This window comes from Pristis pectinata, chromosome 8, assembly GCF_009764475.1.
Source record: "Pristis pectinata isolate sPriPec2 chromosome 8, sPriPec2.1.pri, whole genome shotgun sequence".
NCBI classification, from domain to species: domain Eukaryota; kingdom Metazoa; phylum Chordata; class Chondrichthyes; order Rhinopristiformes; family Pristidae; genus Pristis; species Pristis pectinata.
Window position 1 is genome coordinate 59,959,030 of NC_067412.1, and position 23,932 is coordinate 59,982,961.

General features: G+C 38.0%; 1 protein-coding gene across 1 annotated transcript in view; it reads right to left on the bottom strand.

Moving 5' to 3' along the window:
* The window catches only part of diaph2 (diaphanous-related formin 2), a 547,192-nt gene that overhangs the window by 338,976 nt on the left and 184,284 nt on the right, over nucleotides 1-23,932 (bottom strand). Inside the window, exons 10-13 of the mRNA XM_052020928.1 lie at nucleotides 23,417-23,525; nucleotides 5,007-5,117; nucleotides 4,008-4,126; nucleotides 1,843-1,959 (exon numbers count right to left, since the gene is read on the bottom strand). Of these exons, the coding sequence (XP_051876888.1) occupies nucleotides 1,843-1,959; nucleotides 4,008-4,126; nucleotides 5,007-5,117; nucleotides 23,417-23,525 (456 nt within the window). The remainder of the gene's footprint in view (nucleotides 1-1,842; nucleotides 1,960-4,007; nucleotides 4,127-5,006; nucleotides 5,118-23,416; nucleotides 23,526-23,932) is intronic.

The following is a 23,932-nucleotide window of genomic DNA, read 5'->3' on the forward strand; positions in this document are numbered from 1 at the left end:
AACTAACCAAAAGGTGTTCAACATACCAAGTCTTATTCACCCGTTTGGTACAATAAAGCCAAAAGCCTGAGCAGAGAAAGCAAATTATTTTACATTTACAAATAATTTAAGTCAAAAGCAAAAGTAACTGGATACATTATTAGAATAGCTGAACAGAAGCAAGCAAATCATTTTCATAAATTAGGATAAATTAATAATTAACAAGAGCTGGAATCCCCAGCAATGAATTACCTTACAGATATTGGCCCAGGTTTTTTTTGACCCACCACCTATACTTGCTACTAAAACTGACTTGAGTGAAGCCCAAACCCACAGCTTTGCTGGCTGTCAAAGCTGTCAAGGTCCGTCTCCGATTCTGAATGGGTGACATTCAGAAACATTTAAAAACTAACTGAAGTTCAATAAACAAACACAAATATTTTAAAATGATTGAAAATTTTAAAAATAAATAAAATAACCTACAACTATCACGTGCAGATTTTGAGTAAAGATTCCCCAGCATAAGAATAGGGAATTCCAGTAAGCTCCTGCTTCATCATTAGTCCCAATGGAGGGTCCAGCATACTTCCCCATTCACACAAGAGTCTATATAAACCTGCAGCAAAACCCAGGCCAATATATCATAAATTTGCAGGTTAATTTTGTTCATAACTCTTGATAGCCCTATTAAAATTGGTAAATCAAATCAGCAGTGCTTAATGCTTCAGAGAAAAAAAATATTGTTGACATGCTGCATTAATCTAGCTCCTCATTGTTTGAAGTCTAATTCACAGGTGGGAGAAAACATTTTTGAGTCACCATTTAACTCATGTACATCTAAAACTTGCTTAAAATATAAAAAGTTATAAATTTTTTTGAATAAATTGAGATTTAATGGAAATACATGAACAATTGTGAATAGATAATTGTGTGCTCCTTCACAATGCATTAGTCAGGAAAAGTTTTAATTGTAATTTGTCAAGAAACAAATAACTGGAGCTCTAGCAAATATCACTCTGGTTTTATAAAGATTTATGTTGCATATAAATTTGCTAGCTCTTTGGATTTCATCACAGATATATTTGATATGTATTTTTAAATATACTCAGAAGAATTCTCTTCTTAAATAGCTTTTTTTCCATTCATTTTACAGAAAATAAAACTACTTTCATAACAGGAATCAGCTGTGCCTTGATGGCATTCTTGGGTCTGCTGGGTTCAAGGCCCACACAGGAGGCTGGACCACAACATCGAGGTTGACACTCCAGTGCAGAAATGAGTGAGTTGTACAATGTTAGATATGCCATCTTTCAGGAAGACGACCAAGGGAGATATTCCCAATGCCCTAGTCAATATTTAGCCCTCAATTAACATTTCTAAAACAGATCATCTTGTTATTATCACAAGGCTTCATGTAGAAGCTTGTTATACATAGATTGGCTGCTGTATTTCCTACATTACCATAGGGATCACATTTTAAAAGTACTTTCTTGGCTGTAGAACAGTCTGGGAAGATCAGAAAGGAATGGAAGCAGTTTAAAATGACATGTTTTTATACTTCCTTTAACACGATGGGAGGACTACTCAAATTAATTTGACAATAAATTTTCCACAAGTTATAATTTGATGAAACTGTGCAATTTTGCAGCATCTTTCCAATTCTGAAAAAAATAAGTCATACATTACTGTCATTTAAACTATAAGTAATCAAAACACATCTTCTGCACTATTAATAACCTTCAATTCAAAAATTGGATCTCTCATCAATTTGCTCACATTACTGCTAGAATCATGTTTATTGATGACTTCTTCATATGACACTTGATTCACATTCAAAATAACAAAGTACTTGTGACCTCTCACCTGATATAATAATCGCTTCTGATGAGCAGTAGATGTTGTAGAATCGAGAGAAAATATCTTTCTGCAGCAGTGTCCTTCACCATATTGGATAGCAGATGATAGACCTCATCCATGTCAGTGAAAATGAAGTTAAGAACAAAAAAGTGCAACATTATGTTTACCACAAATATTCATAAGACCATAAGAAATAGGAGCAGAATTAGGCCATTCTGCCCACTGAGTCTGCTCCACCATTCAATCATGGCTGATTTATTTTTCCCACTCAACCCTATTCTCCTGCCTTCTCCCCATAACCTTTGATGCCCTTACTAATCAAGAACCTACCAATCTCCACTTTAAATATACCTAATGACTTGGCCTCCACAGCCGTCTGCAGCAATGAATTCCACAGATTTACCACTCTCTGGCTAAAAAAAATTCTCCTCATTTCTGTTCTGAAGGGACAGCCTTCTATTCTGAAGCTGTGCCCTCCAGTCCTAGACTCTCTCACTACTGGAAACATCCTCTCCATGTCCACTCTATCAAGGCCTTTTAATATTCAGTAGGTTTCAATGAGATCCCCCCCTCATCCTTCCAAACTCAGCACTTATCATTATTGGAATGGAGTATTTGAAAATAGGCATCAGTGCAACAAAATGATCTTAATAAAATACAGAACTTCACATACAAAATTGTAAAACTTGAGAATATTTTCTAATACTTATTTCTCCTCTATCCTACGAAGCTGATCTTTTGACAATATCCTTCCAACACTAAGACTATCCACTTTCAATAACATCCTTCAACTCGGCTCAGCTCATGGGATGCAAAACCTTTGTCTACGTCTTTAATACCTCTGGACTTGATCACTGTAATACTCTCCTAGTTAATCAAATACATGTAAACCTGAATTCATCCAAAATTCTGCTTCCTGCTTGTGCTCTAAATTACAAGTCCGATTCACTCAACATTCTTGTGCACAATGCACACAACACTAAGTTAAAAATTTTCATCCTCATCTTCAAATCTCCCCAAAGCCTCATCTCTCTCATTTTCTGAAGTCATCCATCCCAACAGCCTTCGAAATCCTGCAGTGCTGCAGCTCCTGCCTCTTGAGCACTCCCAGCTTTAACTGTGTCACCAATGGCATCCATGCTTTCTGCTGCCTCGGCATCAAGATTTGGAACTTTCTCTTTAAACTTCTTGATCTCTCCTCCTGAATGTTCCTTAAAACTTACTTTAATCATGTTTTTGGCCATTAGTGGTTCACGCCAAGTTTTATCTGATATTGCTCCCACGTGCCAATTTGAAAACTTTTACTATGGTGACTGTACTCTATAAATGGAAATTCCTGGGACTTATGGTGCATAGTTAAGTAACTGAAACAAACTTTATGAAGGTAAATTATTTCACAAGATAACAAGATCACTTCAACTGATTTTTTTAAAAAGTAAACTAATTATGATTGAATTGAATAGTTAGTGGAAATATTCAACATCTGGAAAAAACGTGGCAAGAAAAGGGCAAGGGAACAGATGTCCTGAAATTCATTCCCAGTTGATAAAATTAAATGTAATAGCATGTTCTATGCCACTTCCAAGATTCAGTTCCGTTGAAGACAAAACTGAAAAACTATTTTGTCCATTGTTCAAAATGCTTAAGCAAATAATTATAACATTTTTTTGAATAGATAGTGAAGCAGCACTAATTTCCTGCTGCACTCACTCATTTTTACATGTGCAACTAAAAATAAATTATTGAAAGACACATTATCCACTACTGACAAATCAGTCCTGCCAACATAATTAAATACAAAAAAAACCCAGACTGCACCAGTACATCATGCAGGAAAGCACAATGACTTTAGGGAATATATGATGAATGGCTTTGTTCATAAAGTGGAATTCTGCTATTAGAAAAACACAACTAAGATCCACTGCATAACAGAAGATTGGGTTGACAAGTATATTAGTCCAATCACTTTAATTAGATTAAAAATACAAACATACTTACCTCATAAGTAAATATGTTCAATAAAAACTCATTTTGCATTTAGTGAGCTTCCAATGAGCAATATGGAGTCTCATTACTTTAAGGTTGCACTGCTTTTCAACTGTAATTGGTTGACACAACAAATCAGCATAAAGAAGGTACAAAGGGAAGACATGTTAATATGATAAGGATATTCCATCTCGGATCGGATGTCTTCCAGTCGATGTGATACTTCAATGAAGTCTTCTTCTTTGTTTTCATCAAACACTTTTAGTTGAATATCTAGTTCTTCATTTTCTTTCTCTTTCAGTACCTGATAAATCCAACAGCACAATTTAAACCTGTGAACATTTTGTGATTCTTGGGAGAGAAAAAGAAAGCTTCAACACATTATTGCACATAAACTGAAATTAACAGTTAGTTTCTTCGTTTGCAATGCTCCACATTTGAACAATAATTTTGGTAAGCTTTTATTACATCTATCCTCCCATTGTTATTATTTAAATAAAGAGGGGAATTCCTTTAAAAGTTCAGGTAAAATATTTACCCAAAGCCAATACTCATGGACAATGCAACTATCAGTTAAGCAAAAAAATTAACATGGCAAAACATCCCTTCAGAGGAGTATCATGTCAATTGTGCAGAAAATGAACTTGGTTCATTGAAAATGAAACACACAAGCAACATGAATAGTGGAGCATGCCAGTATCAAACTTGGTTCTATCATTGACAAGTTTAGGCACTCTTTCCCAGCCTCCCGAGTTAACAATCCTCATCAACAGTCTCTTGTAATTGTTCTTTTTTTGTGATGCTATATCAATTTCATCAAAATCTTGAATGTATGAGACTTCCCATATAATTAAAACAATACAACATTTTTCACATATTATTAAAATATTTGAAATGGTTCATAAATAAATTTGGTTTATAAACATTACATTTACCATCGCCCAAAAAGCTTAGCTCCAGTGCTTCTGAGATGAGGCCCCATGTTAAAATGATTCTATTTTACTGCAATTGTCAGAAGCCACATTTTAGCCGTGTAACTGGAGTATTAGTGATTAAAACATTTTCAGTTAGTTATCTTGCCCCTCTGTTGACACGTTTATATTGCTAACAAAAAATTCTATAGTGGTGAATGATTCTACAGCCTTTTTCAAAAGTTGTGACAGAATAGACTTAATTCTTCTTACAGGTAATATCTTTTTCAATCCACAACGTAAGAATTCATTTCTCAAGTGTATCCTGAAATCCAGATCATCTGGAGATGTGACGAGAGCATTAATTAACTGCATACAGGCAACCTAAAAAAAGATAAATGTCAATATTAGTTAGAATAACTAATCTGAGCAATAATACTTACAATATGAATTCTCTCAACTACACCAAGGGAGCTTAAAATACAGCAAAACATGAGATGGCAATGCCAGACACATTTCTCTGCTCAGTCCAGCATTTCATTTTAGATTCAAATATGTCATTTAGTTATTGATGAAGAATTAAATAAAGAGTTAAAAACAGATGCACCTGTGCACATTGCTAATTCTAGCAGAACATTTCTTCCATGGGTTGGAATCTCAATATGGCAAACAATTATCTGAAGTCAAAAGCTAGGTTTAAAAAGATACAAAAACTCAACTGTAAAAGGATAAATGAAGGACAATGCTATAAATATCACTGCAGTGAACTTTAATGGATATGCATAGTCCGAAGAGAATGCACATAATAATTAATGGCACAGATGCAAATGAGCAGTAATTAGTTACACAGCAATTGAGCAGAAGTGCTAAAAGCTAATTCAATACAATATTACTTGCATATGAATTGTAATCGACCAGCATATCTTCAAATTACAAGTAGGAAAAGATTAAAAGGGTGAGTGGGGTTTATGGACAGATATGTAAGGGAATACTGTAATAAACCAGAACCAACATTAATCAAGCCAAAGATTATAATTCCTACATGGTGCTTCAGAAACAAACCTCCAATCAACTTATTTCCTCCCTGCTGTTTATAATATTAATAAGGTATTTGAGTAAATCCCCTTACCAGTGAATCTAGCTTCCCTAAATAACCAACACAGAATACTTACTATTTTGGTGCAATACTATCAAAAACTATGCAAATAATTTTCTTTAAATTCACCAAGTGAAAATCAGATTTGGATTAGCCATCATTTTCAGTACCTGCCCAACACTAAATTCCATCAAATACAGGATTTACAGGTTGTCCTCTGGTTACAAATGCCTGACTAATGGTCATCCTTGCATACAATCAAGCTGCCATTATGTTATTATTAATCTCAAAAGTCCGACAAACATACATTCCTACGAACAGCAAAACTAGTTTCTTCTCTCTCTCTACTTTTAGTAATGGTTCTTTCTAATCAGTCTTATGTGCTTTTGATGCCATTCACTACAATACCGTGGAAATATGGTTATCATATCAAGTGACCCTTGTGTATTTTCCAACTTACAGACAAAATCAACTTATGGACATCTGTACAAACAGAATCCATTCGTTAGTCAAGGTCGGCCTGTAGTCAAGCTCAGAAATCGTACAAAACCTGAATAGATTCCTAACGGACAGGTGGACTTAAAATTATCGTCAATGAGCTCTAAAATTGAATAGCAGTTTGCCAAGGAATACTTGCAAAAGATACATCCAAAATGACTTTGGGCTTCATTCTGATGTATATAGTAATGAATTACTTTCAAATGTCCCACTTCAGAGGAAGAATTTTACTCCGATTACTCACAATTCTATGACACTGGTGTCAACCCTATATTGGGTTTACTTAAAGGAAGGTTTTAAATCTACCAAGTTGCAAGTTTTTATATATAACTAGCAAAAATGGGCATCAACTAGGCATTGTGAAGAAAAATAGAATTAAAATTATTTGTGGACTTGGAAAAGAAAAAATATAGAAAAAAAATCTTGTAAAAATCAGGGAATATTTAAACCTATAATAATGTTCTGAACAACAACTTTATTGAAAAAATTCCAGTGGATCATTCTGCACCTGTTCAGTTAACTAAGACTTAAATAATAAATCATACATCTGCCTATAAATTAACTCTCTTGTTATTTCAGTAGAATGTTGTTTGATGTAGAATTTACAACACAGAAATATACCTTCAGTTAACCAATTTTCACTTTTTATGATGCACATGAAATTCCTCTCATCTTATTTTATTTGACCATATTGGCATACCTTCCTATTCCTTTTCCCTTTGTGTATTTTACTATGTTTCCTCCACATTAATCACATCAGTTAGACCATATTATTATTGTCACTGTACCGAGGTGCAGTGGAAAAACTTGCCCTGCAGACCATTCATACAGATCAATTCATTACACAGTGCATTGCAAGGTAAAACAGTAACAGAGTGCAGAATAAAGTGTTACAGTTACAGAGAAAGTGCAGTGCAGGAAGACAATAAAGTGCAAGGTCACAATGAGGTAGACTGTGAGGTCAAGAGTCCATCTTATTGCATGAGGGAACCATTCAATAGTTTTTAACAGCAGGATAGAAGCTGTCCTTCAGCTTGTTGGTCTATACTTTCAGGCTTTTGTATCTTCTGCTCAGTGGGAGGGGGGAGAAGAGAGAATGTCTGGGGCGGGTGGGGTCTTTGATTATGCTGGCTGCTTTACCAAGACAGCGAGAAGTATACACAGAGTCTATGGAGGAGGAGGCTGGTTTCAGTGATGTGCTGAGCGGTGTCCACAACTCTCTGCAGTTTCTTGCGGTTACGGCAGAGCAGTTGCCATGATGTATCTCGATAGGATGCTTTCTTATGGTGCATCGATAAAGACTGGTAAGGGTCAAAGGGGTCATCCCAAATTTCTGTAGTCTGCTGAGGAAGTAGAAGCACCGAAGAGCTTTCTTGGCTGTGGCGTCAATGTGGTTGGACCAGAGCAGGCTGTTGGTGATGTTCAGTCCTAGGAACTTAAACTGTAACTAGTCCCACCTGCAACTATTTCCATCTTTAAATCATTCTCTGGATAAAGTAATTTCTCTTGAAGAACTTATCTGAGAGCGGGACATCAAAGGCTGTAATCTCTGGATTACTTCTGGTGCCATGAGCTAGTGAGTATATGAATAACAGGATGGGTCAGATGAATGTGTGGGGAATTTTGGACCTGTACAAGCAGGATGGGTTGCACCTACCATCCAATATCCTTGCTGGGAGGTTTGCTGGGACTATTGAGGAAGACTTAAAATGAGTTGGCAGGGGAAAAGATCTGAGAATAGTTGTTCAGATGGAAAGGTACAACCACCTAGAGGAGAAATAGTTTGCAGAATAAGCAAGTGAACATCAAGGAAATTCAAAGCTAAATTACATTTATTTTGATGCAAAGAGTATAATTAGTAAATCAATCAACTCAAAATCTTAATTAACATGGGGGTCTCTGTTATTGTTGCCATTGCCGAGTCATGGTTGGAGGATGGGCAGGACCATTATGGGAAGGGGTGTTGGGAGTAAAAGAGGAGGTATTGCACTACTAGTCAAAGATGGCATTACTTCAATATAGAGGCAGCATATCCTAGAAGCCTCTTCAAACGAGGCCACATGGGTAGAGATCAAGAACAAAAAGGGTGTCATCACTTTGTTGGGGGTGTATTACTGACCTCCCAACAGTCAACAGGAGATAGAGGAACAGATATGCAGGCAGACATAAGAGATGCAATAAAAATAAGGTTACTGGTATTGAGGTATTTCAATTTTCCAAATATTAACTGGGATTGCCTTAGTATTAAAAGCCCAGAGGGAGCAGAATTTTTGAGGTGTCCAGGAGAGCTTTCTGACGCAGTATGTAGATAGACGAACGAGCGAAGGAGCTTTAACTGAACCTTATCTTGGGGAATGTAGCTGGTCAAATGGAGGGAGTGTCAGCAGGGAATCATTTTGGCGAGAGTAACCATAACTCTGTATATTTTAAAGTGGTTATGGAAAAGGATGGGGATGGATGAGTAATAAAGGTATTAAATTGGAGGAAGGCCAATTCCATTAACGTAAGGGGGGATCTGGCACAGGTAGATTGGAAGCATCTATTTGCAGGTAAGTCAACATCTGCACAGTGTGAAGCATTGAAAACATAAATAACTAGACTTCAAGGTCAACATGTTCCTGTCAGGGTAAAAGCGAAGGGTAACAAGTACAGGAAACACTGGATGCTGAGGGACATTGAGGGTTGTATGAAGAGAAAAAAGAGAGCCTATGATTGATACAGGGAACTAATGATGGGGAGGCCTAAGTATTGTAGGGAGGTGCTTAAAAAGGAAATTGGGAAGGCTAAGACCGGTCACAAGAAATCACTGGCAGAGAGGCTTAGGGCAATTTCGAAGGAGTTCTATTAGTACATCAAGGGGAAAATAATAACAGGGGAAAATGTAGGACCTATTAGGGATATCAGTGGCATTCGGTGTGTGGAGTCAAAAGGTACATGTTAAGTCCTAATAGATACTTTTCAATGGTATTCACAAAGAAATCAGACTTTGTAGTTGGAGAATTCAGTGAAGGGGTAGCGAAAAAGTGCAGGCCTTCATAAATAAAGAGGGGATACCTTGAAGCCCACCAAGGCATCAAGTGGATAAATCCCCAGGACCAGATGGGATTTACCTAGGCTGCTACAGGAGGCAAGGGAAGAGACTGCTGGCAGAGGTTTTTAAATCTTCAATGGACACAAATACAGCATCAGATGACTGGAAGACAGCAAACATGGTCGCCCTTTTCAAGAAAGGCAGCAGGTTAAAGCCTGATAACTATAGATCTGTGAACCAAACATTAGTGGTAAGGAAGGTATTAGGAAAAATTCTGACGGAGGATTAATAATCGCTTGGAAAGGCAGGGACTAATCCAAGTCAGCCAACACGGCTTTGTCAAGGGCAGATCCTGTCAGACCAATTTGATTCAACTATTTGAAAAGGTAACAGTGTACTGATGAGGGCAGGGCAATAGATGTGATTTACTTTGGTAAAGCCTTTGACAAGATCCTTCATGGGAGATTCGTTCCAAAGGTTATGGCCTATGGAATCCAGGTAAAGTTGGCAAATGAGATCAAAATTGCCCTGCCAGTAGGAGATAGAGGTTGATGGTAGAGGGCCATTTTTGCGATTGGATGCCTAGCAGTGGTATGCCACAAGGATTGGTGCTGGAACCCTTGTGTTTGTAATAGATGTGACTGACTTAAATATGGATGTGGGAGGCACGATCAGTAAGTCTGTGAATGATACAACGACTGGCGGAGTTGTTGATAATGTAGGAGATAGTCTAAGGCTGCAGAGAGATGTCTATGTATTGGTGAAATGGGCTGAAAAATTGCAGATGGACTTTAATCCAGACAAATGTGAGGTGATGCATTTTGGGAGTACTAATGAGGCTACAATATACAACATGAATGGTAGGGTCTTCGGGATCATTAAGGAACACAGGGATCTTGGAGTACAAGTACCTTGAAGGTTGCAATGCAAGCAGATAACATGGCTGAGAAAGCATCAGGGATACAGACCTTCACTAAATGCAGAAATAGGGAGGTTATGCTCCAACATTATAAAACCTTGATCTGACCTCAGCTGGAGTACTGCATACAGTTCTCGTCACCATGCTATAGGAAGGATGTGATAGTGCTGGAGAGGGTGCAGAGGAGATTCAGCAGAATGTTACCTGGGATGCAGCAGTTCAGTTATCAGGAGAGTCCGTAGCAGATAGGTTTGTTCTCCCCGGAGCGGAGGAGGTTAAGAAGTATAGATAGGGTAGACTGCAGGAAACTTTTGCCCATATCAGAGGTTGATTAAACTAGAGGATACAAGTTTAGGGTAAAGGAAAAGAGATTTTGAGGGGCATCTTTTTCACCCAGAGTGTGGTAAGTGTCTGGAATGTTCTGCCTGTGAAGGTGGTTGAAGCTGGGTCAGTAACAGCATCTAAGTATCCAGATGAGCACTTGAATTAGTAATGGGATTAATATGGAAGGTTGCCTACTGGTCAGCACAGACAAGTTGGGTCAAATGGCCTGTTTAAATGCTGTACGATTTCATGACATCTCAGCTTTCAGCCGGACGTGTTACAGCCTTCCAGACTTACTACCAAGTTCAATAAATTCAGACAGCAATTCTCTTACTTTTCATCTTCTGGACTTGTGTTTCTTCACTCAGCACCAGCATCAGCTCTTTTTGCTGCGTATCAACATTCATTCTCTCTCTCCCCCAAATCATCATTGATCTCCCCTTTGTACTTTTGCCCCCTCCTCACTTTCTCTGCAGATTAATCAATCATGGTGTTTCCTGCAGTTTGGAAATACAAAATCCGTTCTCCAAAACTGTCTCACCAGCATATTGTTTTTTTTTGTACATTTCAAAAATTGTACTTCATTTTGGGTAATCATCAAATTATAGTAAAAAGAAACACAAGAGTAAAATAGTTGCATCTGTTTGTTGAAGATTAATGCAAGCCCAATGTCACATGCAGCTTCGGTGAAATAAAAGGCTGACAAGAAAAGATGTAGTTCTGATGAAACAAATTTTTGCAGTCATTAGCTCGGTGCAATTTAGAGGAAAAATGGTTCTGACCTTTTCAAGGAGGCTACTTCTTTGTTCATGGTATTTAAGCTTCTATGGAAGCAACTTAAATATGACATTTTCTTGAAAAAGGTTGAAACATGGTGAATTCTGTTTTATCAAGAAAAAATGAAATTCTACATTCATTATTTCACAGCTAATATTTTTAGCAAAACAGAAGTGAAAATTAACAGTTTACAATTGACTGCAAAATTCCTTAATATACAAGGATATAATAAATCTGTTCTTAGTTTTTGTCTTCTACTTATTATCAAACTGAATTATACCACAGTTTGGTTCAATATGCTTAGACAACCACTGGTAACCTAGACCAAACTTTATTTCATGTGACCTAGACGATGAACTTCAGTAAGCTTTTACGTGATGAGGTTGCAAGGTTCATATCTCAGCTACATTCTACTCTCAACTGATATACACATGCACTTGTTATTAGCAATTACTGAATGTTTTCTGCAATGTAAATCTTATTTGTTTTTGTTTCCTGTATCTTATGCTGAGAACTGATAACAGCTGTAGCTATTGACATTATTGAGCACTGACATCAGCTAACTCATTTCAGAACTAGGACCTTCCCAATTTAGGAAATAACAGACAAAAAATGGAAAGTAATAATGTACACTACCAATAATTCACATTGCAGTGAATGTCAATAAATAAATCTACCACCACCTCCAATTAGAAAACCCATTTTCAATATCAATGTAAATGATAAAAAGAAATCTGGCAATTGGTCACTTTGTTGCCTGTTGCATCCTCCTCTGAAATCTTAAAGCAACACTGTAACCTACACTATGAAAGTTGTGTAGATGTTGAAATCTGAAAAAAAGGAAATATTCAACAAATCAGGCAGCATCTGTGAAGAGAGAGAGAGTTAATGTTTCAGGTTGTGACGTGTCATCCTGCTATGCAAGAACAGATTCAGAGCCAGGCAACAGAGATTGTAAGGTGGAGGTGAAATGTGGTTTCATGCAGCAGTTTGAAAGAGCCATCCCTCCTCAAGCAACATATTATTAGAAACGAAATTCAATACTGCTGAAGAGTGGTTGCTTCACATTTGGTAAAATGAAGAGATGATGAAAAGGTTACTTTGACAACATTGGCTCTTCTCAATGGAAACAAAATTGCTAGCCAAGTTAGTTAGAAATGGGCTGCCGGTTAACCTTTTCATTGAATATATAATAAATCATACAAAAATTCTTTCTCTACTCATGCTACTCCAGCAACACCTCCCAGGCCCACAACTTCTACAACCGAGGAGGACAGGGGCATCAGGTCCCTGCAAAAACTACTGCCTGGAAGTTTCACAACAAGTCCCACACCATCCCGATTTGTTAATATATCGCCGGTCTGAATCCTGGATCTCCCTCCCCAACAGCACTGGGGGGAGGACCTTCACTAGTCCTGCTGCAATTCAAGCAAGCAACACCATCACCTTCTCAAGGGCAATTGAGGGATGGGCAATAAATGCTGGCTTTGCCAAATCCCCAAAAATGACAACCCCCCTGCCCCCATCGCAGGCACGGTGGTGTAGCGGTTAGCATAACGCTTTACAGCGCCAGCGACCCGGATTCAATTTCTGCCGCTGTCTGTAAGGAGTTTGTATGTTCTCCCCGTGTCTGCGTGGGTTTCCTTCGGCTGCTTCAGTTTCCTCCCACATTCCAAAGATGTACAGGTTAGGAAGTTGTGGGCATGCTATGTTGGTGCCGGAAGCGTGGTGACACTTGCGGGCTGCCCCCAGAACATTCTGCGCAAAAGATGCATTTCACTGTGTGTTTCGATGTACATGTGACTAATAAAGAAATCTTATCAAAAGCAGTGCAGGCATATGAAATTCAGAAATGGGCAGAAGCAGCCACCATCCTGTTTCTCATTAAATGTTAATTTTTCTCAAAAATAAAGAGAGTGATGTGGGATATAAGGAATGGAAATTTTATCTATCTTGGCCATTAACTTCCAGTCAGAGTACAATGAATTCATGATTTTTTTTTAAACTGAAAAGTTTCTTGAAAAAGCCAGAAGTTCACAATGGTGGGTGCAGCTTACTACAACTCTCTTCCACCTTTCCTGAGGGTGGTGTGGTCCTGTGAGTTCTGAAGGGGCTGATATGGGATTGACAGACACTGCTACAGATGGGTGGGTGGGGCTTGACAGAGTGGGCAGGTGAGCAGAAAGGGAGATAATGCTCTTTTTCTGCCGTTTTTGCTGGGCTTCTACGTACTCCCAAGGAGATGCAAATTCCCAGTACCATTCCGAATGCTCCTCTTCCATTTTGATTGATACAAATTAAGGTTTCCCAGCAGTCAATAAAGAAGTTATTTCATACCACCCCCCCACCCCTCAAGGAAGCTTTCAGAATATCATCCTTGTAGCCTTTCTCCTCTCCTGGTATTCACTTGCCACGATGACGCTTGTTTTGAAAGACTGGTATTAGGCATGCCAACAACGTGGCCTGCCCAAAGCTAGTTGGGTGTTATGAGAGCTATCAGGGCAATTGGTATAACCAGGACATGCTACCTGACAGAAGCTAATTCAGTAGATCTGGAGAATCTGGAGATCCACTACCAGTGGATCTGGAGAATTTTTCAGAGAAAGCATCAGTGGTATCTCTCCAGTATGGAGAGGTGCCTGCTGTAGGTAGTCCAGGTCTCCAACTATACAAAATAGGAGGATACCACTCGGCCCCTCGAGCTCACTCCACCATTTAATAAGAATCATGGCTGATCTGTTTGTAACCTCAACTCCACATTCAAGTCTATCCGTGGTTACCTTTCACCCCCTTATCAGATATCTAAATCTACTTCTGCATTAATCTATTCAAACATTCTGCTTCTACCATCCTTTGAGGAAAAGTTCCAAAGAGTAAGTGTGACAAAGAAATTAGCCTCATCTCTATCTTAAATGGGTTATCTCTTATTTTCAAAAAGTGACCCAACCCCCAGTTCGAGGTTCTCCCACAAGAGGAAATACACTTTCCACATCCACTTGTCAAGACCACTCAGGTTCTTGTATGTTTCAATCATGCCCTCTCTCACTCTTCTAAACTCTAGCAGATACAAGCTGAACCAGTCCAACCTTTCCCAAAAAGCAACCTGCCCTCTCCAGTGTTAGTCCAGTAAACCTCTTATGAACTGCTTGCAATGCATTAACATCCTTTCTTAAGTAAGGAGACCAATACTAGACACAGTGCTTGAGAGAACTCTCATTAACCTCCCTTTGAATCCTGCTCGAAAAAGACAATAACATTGTTTGGTTTCCTCACTATTTGCACACTATCCTTTTCCAATTAATGCACTCAGACACCCAGATCCTTCTACATCTCAAGGTCTGCAAGCATAGCAAAGGGAGGGAACACAGCTACCCAGTAGATCATGAACTATGCAGTGGATTTGAGATCTTGATCTTCCAACATTCTTTTCATCAAACAGCCAAAAGCTGAGCTGACACAGTGGAGGAGATGGTGAATACTATCCAGATTATCTGCTCTCTTTACAGGAAGCCACAGATCAACAGAAATGGACCACATTTACCAGTCTTGTCCTGGACCTTTACTGTCAGGGTGGTGTTGTGCAGTGGAGGCAGGTTAGTAGATGACCTTTGATTTGCAGTTGTCTCATGTATGGCCCACTTTCTTACATGCTTCAGTGAATGAGTCATCATTGGAACTCAGCTTTTGAAGATGCACATACAAATACATCACCTGGTGGCTGCAGTCCACAACTGCTTCTTTGGAGGACCAGCTCCTACAAGATTGAGTGACCTTAGTTCTGGAGTGGAGATAGTCTGGCTGACTCTTTCTCAGTGACAGAACAGGTGTCAGTGCCCATTTTAAGGGTGATACCATGACGCCTTGTACCTGTTGCTCTGACAAGAAACAGTGTTGGTCATGACAGAGTCACGTTCCTAGCATTTCACCAAAGGACCACACTGGAGTTAGCTTCTACTACACCTTCCCTGCCAATCACACCTTTCCAAATGTTTGCATTTCTTTCTGGCCACAGCATTGAAGTCACTCAGGAGGATCAGTTTATCTCCCTCAGCGACATAAGCCAGGGTTTTCATGGTCAGAATAGATATCATCCCTGGTCACATCTATTGCTTCCACAGTTGCATTCATGATCACAGGGTACTGGTTCCACATTAGAGCAAGCCAGAGTATCACGAGATTTCACTTATCCCACAGGGGAAATCAGAGGTCTTCTTGCTGACATAATCAGCAATGAGGCCTGGTCAGGTGTAGTAAGAATCCTGAAATGTCGGCCAGAGAGCGCAAGGAACAATTGCTGGAATCACATGTGCGCGCGCACGGGTGACCTGGGTGCTAGGTAACCAAGGTATTGTCTCTGCAGACATAAGCCTGCAGTGCCCGAGGCAATGGTCACATGACAGGTCGACCTGGACAAAGGATCAACCCAGGTAGGGACGGAGAGAAGTGACCAGGGTACAAAGGAGTGAGCACACCGGTAGTGAGGTCTCTTGGATTTGAGCTCACCTCTGTGGACCGATTGGTCAGGCGTGCTTCTGAAATAAGTACCGCTTATTGTAACTTAGTAATAAAGCATGTTGTGTGCAGCATTGTGTGTGCAAGGCTTATTTCTATCAGATCTGCAAACAATCCTGCTTAACATTGGCATAACATCAGGTGACCTCCCACGCACACCACCTGTAGGATCAGTCAGAAGTTCACCAGGTTTTCCAATTATCCTGCTGCAGCCACAACAAAATGGTGACTGATGGGCAGATGTCAGGTCACACAATTCAGGCACTTAATTCTCTCTCTCTCTCTCCCCAAAGACACTCTTGATGTGTTGAGTATTTCCAGCATTTTCTGCTTTTGTAACTTGTATCTAGCTGAAAACAACTTTCTCATTAATTTTCATCCATCTGTAAGTTGCAGTCAGAGGCAATGCAACAGCTATTACCACTGACCTGGAATAAAGTTCCTCATAAAGAGGTGGTCACCTCCATGACTCAGACTCTATCTTTTCCAAAGCATGCTGCAGTCAGGTGTCAAGTCTAAAAGATCCATGAGAACCAACAGTTGCAAAGGGCCAAGTAGTAAAAAAATTCTGGTAAATAGCTGTCATTTGGACGAGGAGATGATCATTGTTTTTTTCTCTCTACAAAAGGTTAGTGCTATTTTTGATCTATGTTAACAATGTAGACATTGGTGCACAAAGTTCAAAATTTACAGATGACACAAAACTCAGAAGTGTGGCTAATAGTGAGTAGGATAGTGGTACCATTGAAGAGGATGCAGTTATAAATTTCAATCGGTTTGTGGAAAGGAAAGATATGTGGCAGGTTAAACTTTAACTTTATTTAGACAGCACAGTAACAGGCCCTTCTGGCCCAAGTCCCTGCCGCCCATTTAAACCCATGTTAACCTACCCGTACGTCTTCGGAATGTGGGAGGAAACTGGAGCACCTGGAGGAAACCCATGTAGACACGGGGAGAATGTGCAAACTCCACACAGACTGCATCGGGAACTGAACCTTGATCGCTGGCACTGTAATAGCATTACGCTAACCACTACGCTACCGTGTTGCCTAAATTTAATGCAGATATATTTTGGCAGGATGAACAAAGATATAATATGGACTAAATCACACAATTTTTAAAGTGAGAAACTGGGTACATTTGTGCATAAATCTTTCAAGGTCGCAAAGCCGGCTGAGAAAATGGTTAATATAGTATTTGGCATCCTGGACTTTACAAGTTGAGGTATTAACTTCAGAGAAAGCTTATAATGAACTTTGTATGAACACAGTTAAATCAAAACTTGGTTATTGTATCCAATTCCGGTCACTGCACTTTAAGGATATTATGGAGGGTGCAGGAAACATTCACTGGAATGGTTCCAGGGATGAGGGATGAGTATATACCAGAGAATCAAGGTTAGTCAGCTTGGGAATCTATTCAGCAAAATCTCAGGAACAAAGCAGCTGGATCAAAAGTTATAAAGCACAGCAACTTCTATACGTCAAATCAGACTAAACAGTTAATATCCAATACAAGAAATGTAACCACAAAAATGCAGTTAACATAAATTCTTACAATAATATCACACAAAAAAATCATGTGCTAACAAAAAAACTGAATGATAATAAACTCAAAGATTACTCAAAAGGTTTGCAAAATAGTTTGAAAAAGTATCATTTTGTTCAGGTTGGCCTTAGTTTTCACACTGACCTGTATCTCTTGCAATTTTATATGTTTTCTATTCTTACATGGCTTTGCAATAAAAAAAAGCTGCCAGCATGAATTTAGTATTCATTTTAAAAAACAAACCTTTCACATCTTGTCTACGTACTTATTATGAAAACTGTCGCTATAAACTTCAAATTGTTATAATACTCTCCTCCCAGTGGCAAACTTTTCGAATTTTATCTTTCCACTTGCACCATGTAGAAACGTCAACATTGCTTCTTAAATTGTGATAGGCTTTGCTTTTTCATCACAAGTCTAATATAGAAGCAAAGATTTTAAAATGGGATCGGTATTCTACCTGTCTAGATCACTTTTCAAACTTTCCCCACTTGATTTTAACTCCCCATTTGAAGAATGCATAAAATATATTTAAGTATGTTTCTCGAAGTAAATTAATTGAGTTGAAATGTCTTAAGGGGAGGGAGAAATGAACCTAATGAACGAGGTAGCAGGAGCATGTGCACAAATATGTGTGGAAAAATTACATAAGTATTCTACTTCATGTGAAAACATTGCTATCACTGGTTCCACAGAGATATGTCAAAAATAATACTCCAAGAACAACTGCAACTAATTGGACTCATAAGAAAGATCCATGCAGCACAACTTAATCATGCCAAGAGCAAATGACAATTATTTAAGCTTCCACACTCAAGTTAAGCTTTGCATTTTAATATACACTCTTGGGCATTTGCTTCATTTATGTATAATGGATGAGATTTTAGTCACTACCAGGATCAATGTGAGGTGTGGTAATTTTCATTCTTCCAAAGCACTTGAAAATGCCTGTAGAAATCACCCATTGGTTTAGAACAACCTTTAATTGAACATCTGTGGACCCTAATTGTTTTATTAAAATGTATACAGGCAAAAAAAGTGTGAAAGATCCTGAGGCACATTTGCTGGCTTTGAGGGGTCAATCGGGAAAATCCTGGTGTAAATAAAATTGTTAATTGCTATTTCTGAAAAAAGGTTTTATGTTAAGGGAAAGGTGACACAATATAAGTTGTGGGAATTTACTGTATTAATTGCTATTGCTACACTGAGTTGTCAGCTTGCTTTTAACCCTTTCTGTACAAGCAAAATGCAATCTGCTGCATCAATTTACAAAATACAAATTTTGAGCTATGATATTAAGTATCAATCTTGCTGCCTTAAGTTTCACAACAGCACTACTTTGAAATTAATTTTTCATGTAAGCATTCAATTTTCCTGCACACATGCAATACTAAACAAGTTCTTCACTGTCAAAAGTGTCATCTTTTGAATGATACAAAAAACCAAGACCAAATCTACTCTCTGCTGTGAACATACAATATCCCATGGTACTATTTCAAATATGAACCAGGGAAATATCCTCAATATTTATTTCTCAATTAATATCCCTGAAAAAAATATTAGATTTTCTTGTCATTATTCAATTGTTCTTTGTGGGAGTGGCTGTCATTTTTCATACATGTGTATATCTGCCACACTTTGATGTGCTTCACTGGTTATAAAGCACTTAAGGACAAGCTGAAAAAGACATGAAAAGGCAAAATATAAACTTACTTCACAACAAATGGCTTAGATCACCTCAACAAAATATTTGAACAGAAGGGACAATAGTGCAGGTATCGGGAAGAAAAAATCAAAAGCCCCTTTTTAGAATACCTAGACTGGGAAGCAGTCTAAACTCCAGATTTTGGATTTCCCCCCATCCACAGTATTTTGCTTAGCAGGCTGTTTAAAAAAAGATGCTTTACAAATTCCAAACTCTTAAAAGAAAATTAATTTGTAAAAAAAATTTAAAATAACCTAAAATACTTAAGTAAACTTAATTAATTCAAAGTTATGTAACTAATGTACTCATCCTATGTCCCACATAACCATTGATTACCAGAGAAATGAATAAAAGGTAGAACCTGGCACAGATTCAACATATAAATTCCCAAGTGCTTGTGTGAAGCCCCAAACCTTTCTGATAGGCAAAGAAATGTCTTTTTCACATGAGACCTCAAGAAAACCTCAGCCTTTAAAATGAATGAAAATACATTAAATATAGTTCAGTGGAATGAAAAACAAAAAAGTGGTACAGAGTTAATACGAGATTTTGTCTCAAAATAATCAGCATTCGTTGGTATGACGAACTAAATCAGCAAAAAAAAACTGCATCATTCCAACATTGTTTGGTTTCCAAATGGTATTTCATCACATTTATGTTTTTAAGGCGGCTCATGGAGTTTGATGACAATTCAGATAGATCACTGAAACTTGCCTAATGTGATAACACTGATGCAAAATGAAAGAAAAAAATAATGGGAACAATATTGACTAATGGAAGTTCCACAGAGATCCTTATTGTGGCCCCTGCTATTAATACTTCATAAAAAGTGGTGTATTTTCTATCATACTGTAAAATCTATTTATGATGCAGAGGTGTATGGCCAGCCACTAGTACAAGGGGAATTTGAGAGCAATCTAAGGGATACAGATTATTTAAATTTACAGGGTAAGGAACAGCAGATGGACTTTAATTTGGATAGATATAAAGGAATTCACTTCGGAATGAAGAATGAAAAACATACACATACTATAAATTATCTTTAATAATCAGATTAAAAGATTTTGGATGTGATTATTGACCATTCGTTGCAACAGTCTTCCCATGTGAAGCTTATTAGCCAAAGTCATTATGCAATGAAATCACTCAAAGGCATTTAATTATCTCAAAACAAGGTAGTCAATTTTGAGAATTGAGGTAACCATGTTCAGAATATTAACTGCAAATGGGATACTGATTTCAAAAATAGTACTGCTGCTTTGCACTAACACAAAGTACTGAAGGAATGCTGGAAATACAGAGAAAGAACTGTAAACAGTCAGGTCGAGGAGCATCCATGGGGAGCGATACTGATGCTTTGCTGGTCACTTAAAGAGCAATGTATGATTTCAAGACTCAAAGCTTTATATGACAGAGTGGCACAAATACCATTATTTCTCATATGGCACAAAGGAAAATACAGAGTATGAGAGATGAGGGAACTATATAACGGAATATAGTCATAAAACTAGAATGTACAGAAATGCCAAATTAGCAAGCAGAAAATTTAACAAAGTCCCAAGAAAGGGATTAACTTCTTTAAAGCAAAAATAAATACAGTGAAAATTAGAACAATAGACATGGATGACAAAATACTTCACAAAACATGATGAATCCCTTCCTGTTAAGATGATACACAAACCGTCCCTGGAATCGACAGACCTAATAGTGAGGATGATAAAATAAGATTACGTCTTGGAGTTGTGACCAATTATCCTGCATGATCTAGGAGAGATTTCTTGTACCTCTGAGTCTTCCCTATTTCAAACTTATTAGATAGATTTCATAAAATAGAAAACTGGATTAATTAGAGGACTCGATAGGTGAAATGCTCTTTCTAATTACATGCTTGTTTTGCATTCCCTGGTGACTATATCAGGCATCAAGCTCCTGAAGTACTTTAAAAATCTTGACACACAGAAAACCTGATGTACAGTATAGCAAAAATATAGTCTTCTCAGATTAGAACTCTACTGAGCAATTCATTCTGACAGGAAAATAAAGTTTGTTCAAAGATGGCTGCCAGTCTGACAATATTATTGTAATACCCTTCGTCAACATAAAGAAGATTTGAACAAAATAGATTTAACACTGACATATAAACAAGTGCCATGCTAAAATCAGCTCTTCAGGCTGATGAATACATAAACAACTTTATACATGATGAGCACTTGGCCAGGTATTTTCAACATGAAAGAACTAAATGAAAAACCTTGAAAATAAATTCACAATTTAACCAATGATATCATCAAATCTTACTTCAAGACCTTTTCCATCCTGTCTCCAAAAGAACGTACTTTTCTCATTCAAAGGCAACAAAATCTGTTGAAGTGCTTTTCTGAATGCCACATTTAATTCAAATACTCTCAGACTGGTTCACTAGTTCACAGTTGACAAATCAAGAAAACTTTATTCCTGTTTACAAGATTCCACAATTTTTTTGGTGGCATTAAGGATCACATTTTTGTCGAAATCACACAATGGCAGCCTTGTTCATGAATGCAATACATTAATATTGTTTGGCATATCACCTAATTTCTTTTTTCCAAATGAGGAAAAACATCCCACCTCATATCAAGTTCCTTGTGCAGTGAATCACATCAGGTAAAAGTTACTATAGAAAATATTGAAGACACTGCACAATACCAAGGGGAATGGATTGGCCCAGGTTTTAGGGATAAATGCTGACAAATTTACATGGCAAGTCACAGTTCTCTCCACTACTGCCAGGAAAGTCAGAACTCCTGCACAAGAATATGCAAGAGCAAAAGTTCTGAGCTCCAGAGAGGTGGGCGGGGAAAATTACTCCAACAGGGGGAGTTCCCTGAATGTACTGCAGGTCAGGGAGCATCTGCAGAAAAAGACAGTTAATGTTTAGATCAATAACTACCAGAACACATCTATCCTCAAATTCTGATGATAGGTCGTCAACCAGTGAAATTTAATGTTTTTTTCCCTCCCTGCACATGCTGACCATCTCCAGTACCGTGTTTTTATTTCAGTTTATTGAGTCATTAGCGTTCTTGACACAGGTGGCGGCAGTAGAGAAGATACACAATTTGGCAATCCCTTCCAGTGACACTGGCTTCCTTTAAGTTTTAAAATAATACTGGAGACCTAACTGTCATATCTGACAAGGTGCTTTGCTATATCTATAAAATGATAACATTCTGCAATTAATTGAACAGAAATCATACAGATCTTCATTCAAATCTATAAAGATACAGACAAAACAATAATTTCCTTACCTGAATGGATACAAGAAACTATTTTTGGCAGAAAATCAATTCTGGATTAAAAGCAAGTCAATCAGTATGCCACGTTAAGCATCATTGACCAATGATGGCAATATAATGATGGCATTATATTGGACGTATGCCACGTTAAGCATCATTGACCAATGATGACTTAACGTGGCATTATATTGGACAACAAAAAAAAAACTCAACTCATTTGGAGTTGGAGAATTCAGTGAAGGGGTAGGTGAACATCTAATGCAGGTCTCCATAAATAAAGAGGAGGTACTCAATGCCTTGGCAGGCTTAAAGTTGGATAAATCCCCAAGACTGGATGGGATTTACCCAGACTGCTATGGGAGGCAAGGAAAGAGATTGCTGGGGCTCTGGCAGAGATTTTTAAATCTTCACAGGACACAGGTAAGGTAACAGATGATTGGAAGATGGCAAACGTGGTGCCCCTTTTCAGTATCGAATTGAATTATCTGAAGAGGTAACAAAGTGTATGAGGGATGGGCAGTAGATGTGAATTACATGGACTTTAGTAAAGCCTTTGACAAAGTCCCACATGGGAGACTGGTTCAAAAAATTAGGGCAAGTTGACAAATAGCGTCCAAAATTTGCTTGGCAATAGGAAACAGAGGATGATGACAATCAAAGAAACTCCTAAATTGATATTTTTCCACAACCTTGAGGAGCTGAGCCCACTCCAGAGAACAGGGAATATAGAATTTGAAAACTCAGCCAGGACTTCACATAGACTCTTATTTATAATCCACTTAATGGAGGCTAAAGAAAAAGCTTAAATTTTCTCAGTACAGTTCTGTTCATATAAAATCAGGTTAATGGATGAACTGGATTGTCACGACTGATGTACACAAGTAACATTTCAAGTGAATTACCATAAACCTAGTGAAAAATGATGGCATAAGACCACATTCACCTCCATTTGACGCCAGTTCAATGAAGACAAACTAAATGGTGCTATAAACATTCACCTGTAGCTGAAGTGCTTCATGATTGTCCAGTCCTTCAACAATGGGTGCAAATCGTTCTCTGTTATTCTGTTCCGCCGCTGTGGTTATAGCTTCCAAGATTTTATCAAGGCTAAAGGATGATAGAACATGTTATTAGCAGCATGCAAATAAAGACACTTTCCAATTTAGTTCTTCTCAACTGCTGGTTTTCAAAGTAAATAAATTACTGCATTTATTGTGTTGCTACATTCAAAATCATTTATGATAATTTAGAAAATCTGCTTCGAGTGTATTCTAGGACATTGTGGGAATGTAGGGAGGAAATTGCTGGGGCCTCAGCAGAGATACTTGTGTCATTGTCAGCCACAGGTGAGGTACTGGAAGACTGGAGGGTGGTAATGTTGTTCCTTTATTTAAGAAGGACTGCAGGGACAAGCCAGAAAACTACAGGGCGGTGAGCTTAACATCAGTGACGGGAAGGTTACTGGAGGTGATTCTGAGAGAGAAGATCTACTTGCACTTGGAAAGACTGGTTAG